This window comes from Dendrobates tinctorius, unplaced genomic scaffold, assembly GCF_039654945.1.
Source record: "Dendrobates tinctorius isolate UK_male_01 unplaced genomic scaffold, ASM3965494v1 ptg000020l, whole genome shotgun sequence".
Lineage (NCBI taxonomy): Eukaryota > Metazoa > Chordata > Amphibia > Anura > Dendrobatidae > Dendrobates > Dendrobates tinctorius.
Window position 1 is genome coordinate 35,508,666 of NW_027361688.1, and position 15,570 is coordinate 35,524,235.

The window sequence follows — 15,570 nt, forward strand, 5'->3', positions numbered from 1 at the left end:
ACACTGCGCGATGTCATGATTCCCTGATGACACCGCCGGGAGGGAGCGCACACATGAACGAAGGTGTGTGATTCGCATACATGTAGTCACATGCCGACTAGACGTGCGTGGCCTTGCTCAATGCAAGTGAACTGAGCGAGGGCGGACACGTCTAGTTGGGATGTGGCCAGAAATATGTAAATCACTCCAGTCGCAGGCATTGGAGAATCCTCACATCGTGCAGTGTTTATTCCCTGAGAAATCAGAGGTCTTGTACCCCAAGGCTGGTCAACCCCTTTAATTTTTTCTACACTGCACACAGCTGCCTCTTGAAGGAATGACCATGAAGATTTACAAATATGCAGTCACATAGCGTGACTGCAGACTTGTGGCCATTCTACCATTACAGTGAAGAGCAAAATAGGAGAGTAATTATCATTTTTCATTTATTTTCATAGCTCAATAGTATGAAAATAAGAAATTATATAACATATCTTATTACAGAAATTTGCTTCTTTCTCCCTCTGGACTGATCCTTCATTCATGGTAAAAATCTGTATTCAGTGAATATAGACTTTCCCATTACTAAGATAGGAGATGGCAGTTGGTGCTCATAAAGTTCTATGGTGAACTGTAACTATCATTTCTTGAGCATTTTCAGCAGAATATCTTTGTCAGCCTCTAGCTCCTCCCTTCTTCTCCCTTTTCCATAGAATTTTAAAAGCACCAACTGTCATCTCCTATCTCAGTAATTGTGACACTGTCTTTTTTGAGTACAGATGTTACAGATTTTACCCATGAATTGACAATAAAAGATTAATCCAGGAGCGAAAGACACAGATTTTTCTGATAAGATATATTACAAAGTTTCTTAATTTTACTATTGATTTATGAAATAATTAAAATGACGGTTACGTTTTAAATAGTGAATTAGCTTTCCTATTTACAAACATTACTTTTATTTTTCATGTTTTTAATTTTTTTAAATTTCAAAAAGAGAAACCGGTAAAAAAAACTTTCTCTGCATTTTTAGTTCCAGTTGAAATTCAGGAAATCATTGACACTCATCCAGCAAATGGTGGACAATTAGTGACATGCGTGGGAAAAGGAATGCCAATGCCAAACATCACCTGGTTCTTCTGCACTGAAATAAAAAGGTAAGTCTTAGTTCATTAGTCTTGCTGATATTTCGCCTTACAAGTTGCATAACAGCAGTGCTGCATTATGCCAAAGCATTATGGGTTTTTAAAGGAGCGTGTGTTAGCTTTTGATGTAGTTACTAGGATGGGCTTAGATGGTCTCATCTCAGCACTATGTAATGCTCCTAATAAGTGGGCACTTTGGAAGCCAATCATTCTTAATATATTCTTGAAGGTCTTGTCCATGATTCAAAAAAGGAATGTGCCTTTTTTCCCAAAATGGCGCCATCTGTGTCAATCAGTAGGATGACTCTTGACTGCTACTCTCCTTTTACCTGGGTGGGGGAAGGGTACAGACTGAGGGCAGATTCAGGAGCTAAGGCAAGGTATGTGGCCCCGGTGTCTTCACCATCAGAAGTAATCTGGGGAACAGGGCAAGCTAGGGAGCCCCTAGCATTAGGGACAGGTAAGGAGCCCCTGGTCCTGGGACACCGAACAACAGAGTCATGACAGGGTCGTTTCTGAGAATTTAATAATAAAGCAGCCTAAAGACACTCCCCCCAAGGATCATGTGAACCACCCCACATGTGGAGACCATAAGAATTACCACTAATTTAAAAAGCCCATATCTCTGGAACTCTGTATAGAATCTTACAACAACAAAAAAAAAATTGAATACTCTGGGCAGAAGCAGGAAAAATAAGAGCAAAAACTGCCCACTTTTCACATAGTGACAGACCCTTTTTAAACTCTCAATAAAAAGAAATACTTTGAACATTTTGAATAGGGCCCTGGTAAAATTTTGACATATTTGAGGAAAAAACCCTTCATTTTAATTTCACCTCTTCTTTTAGTAAATAGTTTTAAAAAGTTATTATAAAATCACATTTTAAAAAATATTTAAAAAATAGTAAGAAAATTTTGGTTTCATACATTTTTTAAACTACTTATTGAATGTAAAGGTCAAATTAAAGGGAAATATTTAAAAAGTATTGGACATTGGAAAGTAAGAACGTGAGTGCCCCTTATATTGACACTGTATGTTTTTAAAATGCTGGGAAATGACAAATAAGTTGTCCTATTTAGTTTTTCCCGTCCTTTTACACCCTCAGGTGTAGCAGTAAAAGTTGGGAGCTGTGGAAGCCACTGGACCACATAACATCACAAATGGAGTTTGATATGAACACCACCTATACTCAGCCAGAATACGGAACTTATGAAGTTAAGAGTGTCCTACATATCTGGAGTGTGGGAGATTCGCTCTCGGTCCGCTGCGCTGGGGAAAATGATCTTGGCATTGAACATCACCGAGATGTAACACTTGTACCTCACTGTGAGTATGTCACTATTTTCATGGGAACATGTTAGGGGAACTGAAACTTGTATTTACTGTTAAGGTCAGAAATATTTGGACAAGTCACACAAGTTTTTTACATTTTAGCTGTTTACCAAAACATTTTCAAGGTACAGTTCTATAATCAATATGGGCTTAAAGTGCAGACTCTCAGCTTTAATTTGAGGGTATTCACATCCTAATTGGAGGAAGAGTTTAGGAATTACAGCTCTTCAGTAACCCATAATCAGTTAAGCAAGTAAAAGGTCTGGAGCTGATTCCAGGTTTGGAATTTGCATTTGAAAGCTGTTGCTGTGAACCCACAACTTGTGGACATATTAGCTCTCAATTGTAGTGAAACATACCATCAATAGGCTGAAAAAATAAGAAGATATCCATCAGAGAGATAGCAGAAATGTTAGGTACATTGTGCAAAAAAATGAGTGCACTGATGAGCTTGGAAACTCAAAAAAGGCCTGGACTTACGGTGAGACACAGCCATTACACAGTGCAGAGCCCATTTATAAGATTATCTCAGCACAGGAACATTTTATTTAAACACATCCAATTGTGTAAATTATTATTATTCCACAATATACCTCTGGGATGTTCACCTACTGAAAGTACAAGGGTCTAATAACCACTATTTTCCAATTTATGATTGTTACAGGTTTGTAAAGTTGAACACCCACAGTCAATTTTCAATTAAACTCTACGGAGAATTTGAAAATCTGCTCTTTTCCTAGAACTCATTGTTGTGTCATTCCTCTGCTATCCCTCTTAGAATTTTGTGAATAAAATAATAACTTGGTACTACCGGTTCGGGGTGTGTTCCTGCACTGTTTGACACTGTCCAATCAAGTGGCTGACTGTGTAGTCCCCCACCCCTTTGACAACAGGAATGATAACACCCAGTTGTCAATTTATTCATACATTTCTAGGAGGTGTAACAGAGGAATGCACAGTGCAAAGTTACAGGAAAGGATGCTCGAGAATTGTTATTTTATAGTGAATGGAACTTAGTATTTACTAAAACCGACAAGTCATGAGAAGTGACAAATTCCCTTTAAATTCACTGTAGATTTTCCAGTCACATCTGCCGGAAGCTTCTTTTATGCAAAACAGAAAAAAAAATAGGTTAACCAGCGCTGCCGTCGAAGGATGATGAGAATACAGGAATCTAAAAAAGGCGGCTTAATAGTCAATCCGTTTCAAATTTTAAAACTTCTTCATCAGGACGAATCACAGTATCTGTCATTGAGCGTCTTCTGAGGAGTTTGTAACTCTTTTATCTGTCTTTTTCTGATCTCCTTTCTGCTGATTCATGACCACAGACCATGTCAAAGTTGAGCTGCACTTTTATCAGGTCATAAAAGGAGTTCTGGAAAAAGATTGCAAACTAGCCATTAGCCTGAGCTCACTGACAGATTCTCAGTTGACTCATTCCGAAGCCAGCAATGTACAGGAAAACAAAGATCCTGTAAAAGTTTATTGCAAAAGTTATATTAACTGAGGTAAAAAAAAATATGTCTATATCATGTAGAAGAAAATTAGAAGTCACCTTGGAGTTCTGTGCCCGGGCTAAAACTACTTAGCCTGTGGTTTCCTGATTTTGTCTGGTCATGTATATGCTCGGTGACTTCTAATATTCCTATAATTTAGCGCACAGGCACATTATCTTATATTTAATTGCATTTGGACAAAAATAAACATTACTGTAAACTGTGATTATTTTTCGCACATTTCTTTTTATATCTATATTTTTATATTTGTTCCAGATTTAACCTTCAGAGTCATGCTAATCTCTGCTGTTCTGGCTTTGGTCGTGCTGTTTTTAATTTTCCTTATAATCCTTATTGTTCTCTGGCGAAAGGTATGTGTATTGTATTAGTTTTATACGTTGATGAACTTTTTTTAATCAAGAAATTATGAGTTCATTTAACATTTTAAGACTAGATCTCAAATCTTTTCCTCCACTGGCAGGGCAGGTTTTATGGAATATGGACCCCTGGGCAATAAATAATGAAGCATCTCTGACCCCACCCCCAAGGAGGCCAAAAATTCAGTGTATATATGACTTGTCTGAATGTTTTGCCCAAATATAGTATCCATACAATACCGCCATTGATTGCCCAATAATAATGCCATATGCAATGACGAATGATACTTCCATACTGTACCCACACAATATCATTATTCATTGCCCAAATACAACTGCCATGCAATAACAAATAACACTTCTAAACAATGTCCATCTAAAAGAACACTATATAGACATTAATTGCCAAAATACTTCAATACAATTGTAGGGTTGAGCAGGTTCTCAGGATGCAGTGACCAGACACGAGACAAGGTATGACTTGTGAAATCAACTTTTATAACTTGGAGCCTCTGAGGCTATGCTGAACAAGCAACAGGGGTAACAGCAATCTGTCCTCGCAGGGACTCAACAAAATAAACAATACTTTTCTTATATTCAATGTGACTAACCCGGCTAGTCCGGGCGTCGAAGGCCACGTATGGCCCAAACTATGGGTCCTTATTTCCTATAGTTCTCTTATCCTCCCAGACGTCACTCGGGTTCACAGGTGCGGCCGCTTAGAGGTCGCTGAATGCGGCTGCCTTGACGCCTCATTGTCCCGGGATGATTTGAGCTTGACAGGCCCTGAAGAAACTGTGCTGATGGGGCCAACAGGCCCTGAAGGATCTGTGCTGATGTGGCACAACAGGCCCTGAAGACTCTGTGCTGGTGGGGCTTTCAGGATGCTTTTTACCGGCTCTCATCTCACAGTGCAGTGATGACGCAGTTCCCCAAATGACGTTCGGCCGGCCTCTGCTCAGGGTCCCCTTGTAAACGGGACATGGGCCTCTATTGCCACCTACAGCGAGGTGGCGTCCACTGAGGCCAGTGATGGCAGGGCCGCAGCTGTGGAAGGAGACAGGGGGCAGTGTCCCGGCCGCTGCAGCCGTTTTACGTGTCATCGCAGAGGCTACTTGAGGTAATGGACCTGTCTCAAAAGGGCGGGGGACCGCGGGTGTGGCTGTGTGCGACCGTGGGCGGGGAGCAGCCTCCGGTAAAAGTCTCTCACGTTTCTCTTGCCGGTGAGTGCGTTGCTTTCTCCTCACAGACTTCTTAACGGTGTCCTTTACACACACCGCTCGTCACCCCGTCTCTCTCTAAGTCACTCGGCTTCTCTCGTCCTGTCACACTCTCTGCCAACTGCCACCTGAACGCGCCCCCTCCTCCCTTTGTCCTCACCCCGCCCCCTATTGCCCTGACACCTTCAGTCATGTATCTTCCTTTGTTGTCCCCCCAGTGTTGTTCCGTCAGGAACCCTGATGGCGGTCCCCTGGGTTTCTGCCCAGTCACTGTCTGGGAGTCCTCCTCCCCACATTCCCCCATCCTGTAAGCTTTCCAGTCCTCGGGCGAGGGCCTTAGTCTATTGAGATCGGTCTGTAGGGGTTTCAATGTTCGTTGCCATATGAGCTGATCTTGTTCATATCGTTCAGGGGGTTTGCCGGCTGTTGACCGCTCAGAGCGTCTCAGTTCAACTGGGGTGGAGTCTTCTGGGGTGGTGGAGATTGGTGGTCTGATTGGTACAGGTGGGCTAATTGTGTCAGCTGGTTCATTACTGAGTGGAGGGCCTCTGGGTTCTGGGGGAAAGTTTTCGTCGTCATCCGGGTCCCAACATATAGATGATGGTTCAGATGTCGACGGGGCAGGCTCCAGTTGCTACGGGTCGGTGGAAGTACACGGGTGTAGCATATTATGATGCACAATACAAGTGGGCAGTGTTTCATCCTCCTTGGGTCGTATTTCGTACACATGTCCTTCCGGGTGGATGCGGCGTAAGACCCGATAAGGACTCTCTTGCTTGTTCTGGGGGTGTTGATCTAGTACAAGCACACGGTCCCCGCTTTGGAGGTGGGGTTGCATATTTCCCTGGGTGCTCCCAGTCTCAGAGCTTGGTGTGTACAATTCGGTGAAGAGTCTGCAGCCGATAGCGATGATTTCGGACCCAAGACGACACTCCGGTCCAGGGCTGAGGTTCTTCAGGGTCCAACTCCACCTCCGTGATCCCTTTACCCTCTCATCCAAACAACAGGGAGTAGGGGGTATAGTCAGTAACTCGATGTACCCGATTGTTATAGACCCATACTAATTCAGAAACACATTCGGGCCAACGGGCCTTCTTGTCACTCTCCAGAGTATGCAACATCTGAATCAATGTCCGATTAAATCATTCACAAGCCCCATTTCCTTGCGGGTGATACGGTGTGGTCCGGGATTTGTCAGTTCCATAGAGGTGATGTAGTTCTTCCATAACTTTTCCCAAAAAACATGCTCCCTGATCAGAATGTATCTGTTGAGGACAGCCGTATACTTGTATAAAGTTTCTACAAATGGCGGAGGCAGCTGACTCTGTGGTCAGATCCCGAGTGGGGGTGACCACAGCGAACTTGGTGAAATGATCTACCATAACGAGGCAGTGTTCCTATCCCTGAAATGCAGGTCCAATGGTCAGGTAATCCACCGTCAGGAGTTCAAGGGGCGCTGAGGTCACAATAGTCTGTGTTGCGGCTCGCTGAGCGGGTGGTTTGGCCAATTCGCATAAGCGGCAGGTCCGGCAAACTTCGTCCACAACAGTTGGCAAGCACGGGTGGTAAGCTTTCTGAAGCAGCCATTGCAAGGTCTTTTTTGATCCGAAGTGGGCCCCTTTTTCGTGAGCCTCCTGAGCCAGTACGTGAAGTTGGGCTCCTGGTGTAACCACCTGCCAAGCCATCATTGAGGTTGTTTGTGATGTTATTTTATGGTACAATAGTCACTTTCAGATAACCAATCTCTACCATTGTTGCAACATCAGCAACAGGTCTTTAGTCAAACTTTGTCGTTCAGAGTCAGTGGGTAATTGCTCAGCGGCGACCCACGTCCTGAGAAGGCCAACCTCTTCGTCTTCTTGTTGTTGTTGCATCCACTTATCCCGGGATTGTTCTAACATGCCCCTTGGGGGCTCGGGGGAAGATATTTTTTTATGGTCAGTTGTGAACACGGCAGCAGTGAAAGCGGACGGTATTTCCTCTCCTTCTAATTCTTCGTCTCGGTTCTGTCCTGGAGTTGTATGTCGTATCTTGGAGAGGGCGTCTGCATGGACATTCTCGGCCCCTCTTTTGTAGATAATCTTATAATTGTACTTCGCCATCCGGGTCACCCTTCGCTGTTCCAGAGCCCCCAATTTGGCGTTTTCCAAATGAGCCAGCGGGTTGTCAGTTCGCACCACCATCTCGGAGCCCGCTAGGTACTCTGCGAATCTCTCCGTCATGGCCCACACCACTGCGAGGAGCTCGAGCTTGAAGGAGCTGTAATTGTCAGGGTTACACTCGGAGTCATGGAGTGAGCGGCTTCCATATGCGATCACCCTCTCCCGGCCATCTTGAACCTGCGACAACACAGCCCCCAGCCCGTGAAGACTCCCGTCAGTGTGCAAGATGAATGGTTGTGAGAAATCTGCATAACCAACACTGGGGCATCCGAGAGCGCAGCCTTGAGGTCTCGGAAGGCCTCTTCCTGAGGGTGTTGCCACTGGATTCTTCACCCATTGGCCCCAGCGGAAGCCCCCCTCAGCAGGTCGTGCAGGGCTCGAGCTCGACATGCAAAATTCTTTACGAAACGACGGTAATATCCGGCTAACCCCAGAAAAGCCCGCACATCTTTTACCATCTCGGGGTAGGCCATTCCTGGATAGCAGAAACCTTCTCCCGGGATGGCCTCACACCCTCTGCCAAATCGGCATGACCCAGATACTCAATCTGGGAGCGAAATAGGTGGCATTTCTGAGGCTTCACCTTCAACCCGCACTTTTGCAACCGGCTGAGTACCTGTCCCAACCGCTTTAGGTGGTCCTCGAAGGTGGCGGCATAGACGATGATGTCGTCCAGGTAGATCAATGTGGCCTCAAAATTGAGATCTCCCAGACACCACTCCATCAATCGCTGAAAGGTCCCGGGGGCATTGGCCAGCCCAAACGGCATTCGATTAAACTCAAACAGTCCCATGGGCAATATGAATGCCGTTTTTTTGGGGGGGACTTCAGAAGAGGGGGCTTTAGGAGGGGATAATGTGACGCCGTTCTTTTTGTATTTGATTGTCAGCGTGACAATGCATGTTTTTGCCTTACTCCTTTCCCCCTAATTGAGCTGGGATACTGCTGGCTTTTACCTGTGTGGAGCCTGCTCAGTTCCCTGCTCTGCTGTGTAGCTGCACAAGTGGTGTAAGGTCTTTGCTCTGCTGCTTGACCATTCACATGTGCGGTCCCTGGTCGCCACTGTGGAAGCTGTCCGTGGGTTGTGAGGTCATTTGCAGCTGGTGCATGACTTTCCTCGTGTGTCTAGGCTTGCCGACAATGCCAGGTGCTCTAGGCTGCAGTTCCCGCACTGATTGTGCTGCAATGGTTTCTGTGTGTGCTTAGGGCGTGTGCAGCCACACCTTCCTTGCTTTTATCAGGGTTAGTGTGTGTACTTGAAATGCTGTCCACAGTCAATTGCTGAGGGGCAGCTCCTTTATAAACTTACCTGCCCTATGGGCGGGGCCAGAGCTTCTGTCACGACTGCAGCCGCAGACGCGGCCCAGCAGGCGCCTCCTGGAGGCATCTGCTGGGCCGCGTCTGCGGCTGCAGTCGTGACAGAGGTCGCTAAATCCGGCTGCCTTGACGCCTCGCTGTCCCGGGATGATTTGAGCTTGACAGGCCCTGAAGAAACTGTGCTGATGGGGCACAACAGGCCCTAAAGGATCTGTGCTGGTGGGGCACAACAGGCCCTGAAGACTCTGTGCTGGTGGGGTGCAACAGGCCCTGAAGGATCTGTGCTGATGGGGCACAACAGGCCCTGAAGACTCTGTGCTGGTGGGGCACAACAGGCCCTGAAGACTCTGTGCTGGTGGGGCACAACAGACCCTGAAGAATCTGTGCTGGTGGGGCACAACAGGCCCTGAAGACTCTGTGCTGGTGGGGCACAACAGGCCCTGAAGACTTTGCTGGTGGGGCTTTCAGGATGTCTTTTATCGGCTCTCGTCTCACAGTGCATTGATGACGCAGTTCCCCAAATGACGTTCGGCCGGCCTCTGCTCAGGGTCCCCTTGTAGACGGGACGTGGGCCTCTATTGCCGCCTATGGTGAGGTGGAGTCCACTGAGGTCAGTGATGGCAGGGCCGCAGCTGTGGAAGGAGACAGGGGGCAGTGTCCAGGCCGCTGCAGCCGTTTTACGTGTCGTCGCAGCGGCTACTTGAGGTAACGGACCTGTCTCAAAAGGGCGGGGGACCGTGGGCATGGCTGTGTGCGACCGTGGGCGGGGAGCAGCCTCCGATAAAAGTCTCTCACGTTTCTCTTGTCGGTGAGTGCGTAGCTTCCTCTTCACAGACTCCTGATGGTTTCCCTTACACACACCGCTCGTCACCCCGTCTCTCTCTAATTCACTTGGCTTCACTCCTCCTGTCACACTATCTGCCAACTGCCACCTGAGCGCGCCTCCTCCTCCCTTCAATACCACTTATTCATTGCCCAAATAATACTGCCATAAAAAGACAAATAATACTTCCATATGATGCCCAAATAGTGCTACCATTCATGCAATGATAAATAATACTTCTATACAACGCCTAGAAAATGTCACCATTAATTGTCCAAATAATACTGCCGTACAAGGCAAATAATACCTTTATACAATGCCCAAATAATAAAGTCATGAAATGACAAATAAATAATACTTCTAAACAATGCCCAATGATGTCAGTGATCACGACCAGCAAGTTGTGATGTCAATGATAATGAGTCATGACCAGCAAGTTGTGATGTCAATGCTCATGAGTCAGGACCAGCAAGTTGTAATGTCAATGATCATGAGTCATGACCAGCAAGTTGTGATGTCATTGATCATGAGTCATGACCAGCAAGTTGTGATGTCATTGATCATGAGTCATAACCAGCAAGTTGTGATGTCAATGCTCATGAGTCAGGACCAGCAAGTTGTAATGTCAATGATCATGAGTCATGACCAGCAAGTTGTGATGTCAATGATCATGAGTCATGACCAGCAAGTTGTGATGTCAATGATCATGAGTCATGACCAGCAAGTTGTGATGTCAATGATCATGAGTCATGACCAGCAAGTTGTGATGTCAATGATCATGAGTCATGACCCGCAAGTTGTGATGTCAATGATCATGAGTCATGACCAGCAACTTGTAATGTCACTGATCATGAGTCATGGCCAGCAAGTTGTGATGTCAATTATCACAATCATGATTTCCAAGTTGCCCATGAAAGATTGTTTATTTCTTATTATTAAATCTGCAGAAACCACGTTATGAAATTCGGTGGAAGGTGATTGAGTCAATCAGCCCTGATGGACATGAGTACATCTACGTGGATCCTCTACAGCTTCCATATGACTCAAGCTGGGAAATTTCGAGAGACAAACTAGTTCTAGGTAATTGCAGAAGCTTACATTGCATGATGTATGGAATGGGTCTTATTCTCTCTGGGTCTTAGGTCAAACAACAACACATAAGGTACTTCTTTGACCAATTCGAGATGTTGTGAATTTGAGCCATGTCAAAACTAATATAAGACTATTGGATGGGATAACTTATCTCTTAATGTGTCTTTTTATGGTCATGATATTACTGTAAGACATTTATTTGTATACTGTAGGCCTGGGCTACACATTCAACATAGAGATGACCCTCATCCTGAAGAAGGTCATCTACTCATATGGTTTAACCATTGTTAAATTTAGTAATCAGGGGATTACTAAATTAGCACTTTTCTAATAAAACAGAGGACACGTTTTTCATTGACTACGGTAGTCAATGGGATTGACCAATCCCAAAGAATCTTTGAAGCATCGTGGCCTACAACTTTTAATTCATGGTTTTCTGTATCTTCAAATTAATGAAACCAAAACATGATTAGCTCAGAGATCCAAATATCCTCAAGATAAAGGGTTATTCCCATCTTCACAGATATTGTTGGGACAGTGTTTATGAATACTAGCAACTTTACAATTTACAGCTTCACAAATTGTTCAGTCGTTCATGAGACATTGGCTCTTTTGCTTTATTTATAGTTTGTTTTCTTGAAGACCGACCACCTCTTCTAGACCGCAGAACATGCACAGAGCTTCCAAGCTCTTTTTCTTTTGAGTTTGTAAGGGCTGTTTTGAAGCAGGATCACTGGAGTGCGTTGGTACCTCCTAATCCCAGCCAGCTTCAAGCTAGATGGCAGCAGTGGTCAGTCTCTTAGGCGACGAGCTGTAAAAGGTAGAAAAGTGTCAATATCTCAAGATAGCCTGAAAATTTGGGATGATTGGCAAAAGTGTTTGTTTTTACAAGCACTATCTGCAAATATCCACTTATGAAGATCGGAGTCACCCTTTAAAAAACAATGGAACAGGACTTAAATGAGGTCTATTAGTCCTTTTGTTCCAAGGATTTTCATGTCCTAGCAGCGGACCATGCGGCTGCAATGTTGCACCTCTGTAAAGTGCATGAGAGTGTTAAGGCCCCGTTACTAGAGTTGAGCGAAACGAGTCGGTCAAATTCATAAGTCGCCGACTTTCGCCAAAGTCGGGTTTCGCCGAGCGAAACCCGACCATAGCGTGAGGTCGGCCATGCGGTCGCGGACCCGAGCACCAAAGTCGCGTTTCCCATAATGCTTTCAGGCACCTTTTCTCTGCCAATGAGCAAGGACGCACACTGTGGGCAATGCGATGACATGGGCAGCGGCCACTACTATCTTAGAGAAGGGCATTGCAGTGATTGGCTTGCTTTGTGTGGCGTCACAGTGGCTATAAAAGCCCTGACCGCCGACCGCCATTTTACTGCTGCCGATCTTAGCATAGGGAGAGGTTGCTGCCGCTGTTTCTCAATAGGGAGAGTGTTAGGCAGGAAAGAAAACAGATAGGCAGGAAAGAAAAATCATTCTGTGCTTGTGCTGATAGCAATTGTGCTGTACAGTTAGTGTGCAGTGACAGGGGAGGATTTTTTTTGGGTGCAGCAGCGCTGGTTATTAGGCTGCCTTATTAGGCTACCTGATAGCTGCATTGCTGTTTGCACACTGCTGTGCAGACCGCTTTTTACACAGTACGCCTACTTTTATTCTTTTTTTCTGAACAGTTATCGAGCGTTCATTTTTTCCCACACCGTATAGAGGTGTACGCTCCTCACACACTACCGTGCACCGGCTAGTATCACGGACAAATACATGCTATCTGTGTGTGACTCCAGAAAAAAATAGACAGACATTTACATTTTTCCATACATACACCGTATAGAGCTGTCCGCTTCTGATACAGTACCGTATATCTGCTGTTTGGATTACGGTCAAATCCATACTGAGACAGCGTGTGTGTGACTCCGTAAATAAATGTACAGAGATTTACATTTTTCCATACACCATATAGAACTGTCTGCTTCTGATACAGTACTGTATATCTGCTGTTTGCATGACAGTCAAATCCAAAAATGAGACAGGATGTATGTGTGACTCCGGAAATAAATATACAGAGATTTTCATTTTTCCATACACCGTATAAAGCTGTCCGCTTCTGATACAGTACCGTATATCTGCTGTTTGTATGACGGTCAAATCCATACTGAGACAGCGTGTGTGTGACTCTGTAAATAAATATACAGAGATTTACATTTTTCCATACACAGTATAGAGCCGTCCGCTTCTCATACAGTACTATATATATCTGCTGTTTGGATTATGGTCAAATCCATACTGGGAGAGCGTCTGTGACTAAGGAAATATATACGGAGATTTAAATTTTTCACTACACCTTATATAGCTGTACGCTCCTCATATAGTATCATATATCTGCTGGTTGGATTACGGTCAAATACATACTGAGAGAGTGTCCGTGACTAAGAAAATATATACGGAGATTTAAATTTTTCACTGCACCTTATACAGCTGTACGCTCCTCATATAGTACCATATATCTGCTGGTTGGATTATGGTCAAATACATACTGAGAGAGTGTCCGTGACTAAGGAAATATATACGGAGATTTACATTTTTCACTACACCTTATACAGCTGTACGCTCCTCATATAGTACGGTCAAATACATACTGGGAGAGCGTCTGTGACTAAGGAAATATATATGGAGATTTACATTTTTCACTACACCTTATACAGCTGTACGCTCCTCACATAATACCATATATCTGCTGGTATTTTTGATACATTTTCCCAAACATGAGGAAGTATGGTGGAAGAGGCCGTGGAAGTGGGCGGGGGGGCATCTGGTACTGATGGTGGTGGTGGTACATCTGCTGGTTATGCCAAAAGCACAATAGCAGCTAAGGAAGGAGATGTTGAGCCAGCGTCATCGTCTGGCTCAAGAAGGCCTGTAAGGTTCCCTTTTCTGGGAGTAGGTAAACCGCTTTTAAAGCCAGAGGATCAGGAACAGGTTTTGGCTTACATTGCCGAAACAGCCTCCAGCTCTATCGCCTCCTCTTCTGAAGTTTCAAAAACTGCAAGCACTGAGTTGTCAGTGCAGGCATCTGGTCAGGAACAACACCTTTCCTTGTGTCCTTCACCCCCACCAAAAGTGAAGGATGCGGCAGGCCACACTTCAGATTACTCCATGGAGCTCTTTTCACATACCATGCCTGGGTTATCAAGTCAAATCCTGAATTTCCCAGTCCAAGATGAATCTGACATGTAGTGCACTGATGCACAGCCACTGCTACATGATTCTGCAGGTACATTGACCCAGAGCACTACATTGCCCTCGCAGTCTACTGAGCCAGAATCTGATCCTGATGAAACTCAGGTGCCCCTTCCTGCATACTATACCACCTTACACGGTGACACAGAGGAAGGTGCAGATGAAATTGAAGAGGAGGTGATGGATGACCCAGTTGTTGACCCGGATTGGCATCCATTGGGGGAAGAGGGTGCCGCTGGCAATAGCTCAGAAGAGGAGAAGAATCCGCAGCAGGCATCGTCATCGCAGTAGCAGTTATCTGGCAGGCCCGTAGCTGTCCAAAAAAGTGGTAAAATAAAAAAAAGAGTTGCAGGACAGCTTGGCCAGACGGTCAAATTAGCATAGCATGCAAGCCCTGAAAATTTATACCATAGTAGGAAGAGTGCAGTGTGGCACTTTTTTGACCAAAATCCTATTGATGAGGCAAAGGTTATCTGTAAGTAGTGCGGAAGGACCTTTAGCCGAGGGAAAAATCTCCGAAATTTGAATACCAGTTGCATGCTTAGACATTTAACCACCATGCACTTGCAAGCGTGGATGGACTTCAAAACCTCAGGTAGCACATGTGCACCTGCTCCGACTGAAGGTAGCCAGCAACGCTTCATCGTTTCCCCCACTGTAAGTCCACCGGTAAACACACCACCAGCAAGAAATGTTGAGGTGTCGTCGCAAGGCCAAAGCAGTCAGGGAATTACAATGTTTTTGCAATGAAAGACTGAATCTAGGCCATCACCACCATCACCAACCCCCTGTCTGTCAGTCCGTCAGGTCCACCGCTAGTTCCCCCATTTGCAGCTCTCAAGTCCAGCTCACCCTATCAGACACTCTGAGTAGGACAATAAAGTACTCATCCTCTCATCCGCCTACACAGGCTTTGAACGCCTACATTGCCAAACTGATCTCATTAGAGATGATGCCCTTCCGTTTGGTTGAAAGCGAAGCGTTCCGAGAGCTCATGGCCTACGCTGTCCCACGCTATGACCTACCCAGTCAGCACTTCTTTTCTAGAAAAGCCATCCCTGCCCTCCACCTGCATGTGAAAGACCGCATTGTCCATGCACTTAAACAATCAGTGAGTGGAAAGGTGCACCTCACAACAGATGCATGGGCCAGTAGGCATGGCCAGGGCCGTTACGTGTCCATCACTGCACACTGGGTTAATGTGGTGGATGCAGGGTCCACAGGGGACATCGACGGTGGGACAGTGCTGCCTAGCCCATGGTATAGGAAACAGTTGGCTGTAGGCGTTCGACACTCCTCCTCCTCCAGAAGCGAAAGCTCGTCGACAGAGCGCAGTCGCACGAGCATTCCATCTGCAGCTGCCAGTGTTGCACACAAGGTGTCCCAC

At 45.4% G+C, this 15,570-nt stretch overlaps 1 protein-coding gene across 1 annotated transcript in view; it reads left to right on the forward strand.

The window, feature by feature from the left end:
• Positions 1 to 15,570, forward strand: part of PDGFRB (platelet derived growth factor receptor beta) — a 173,448-nt gene that overhangs the window by 102,733 nt on the left and 55,145 nt on the right. The window contains exons 9-12 of the mRNA XM_073567994.1: positions 1,013 to 1,136; positions 2,231 to 2,451; positions 4,230 to 4,324; positions 10,800 to 10,932. Of these exons, the coding sequence (XP_073424095.1) occupies positions 1,013 to 1,136; positions 2,231 to 2,451; positions 4,230 to 4,324; positions 10,800 to 10,932 (573 nt within the window). The remainder of the gene's footprint in view (positions 1 to 1,012; positions 1,137 to 2,230; positions 2,452 to 4,229; positions 4,325 to 10,799; positions 10,933 to 15,570) is intronic.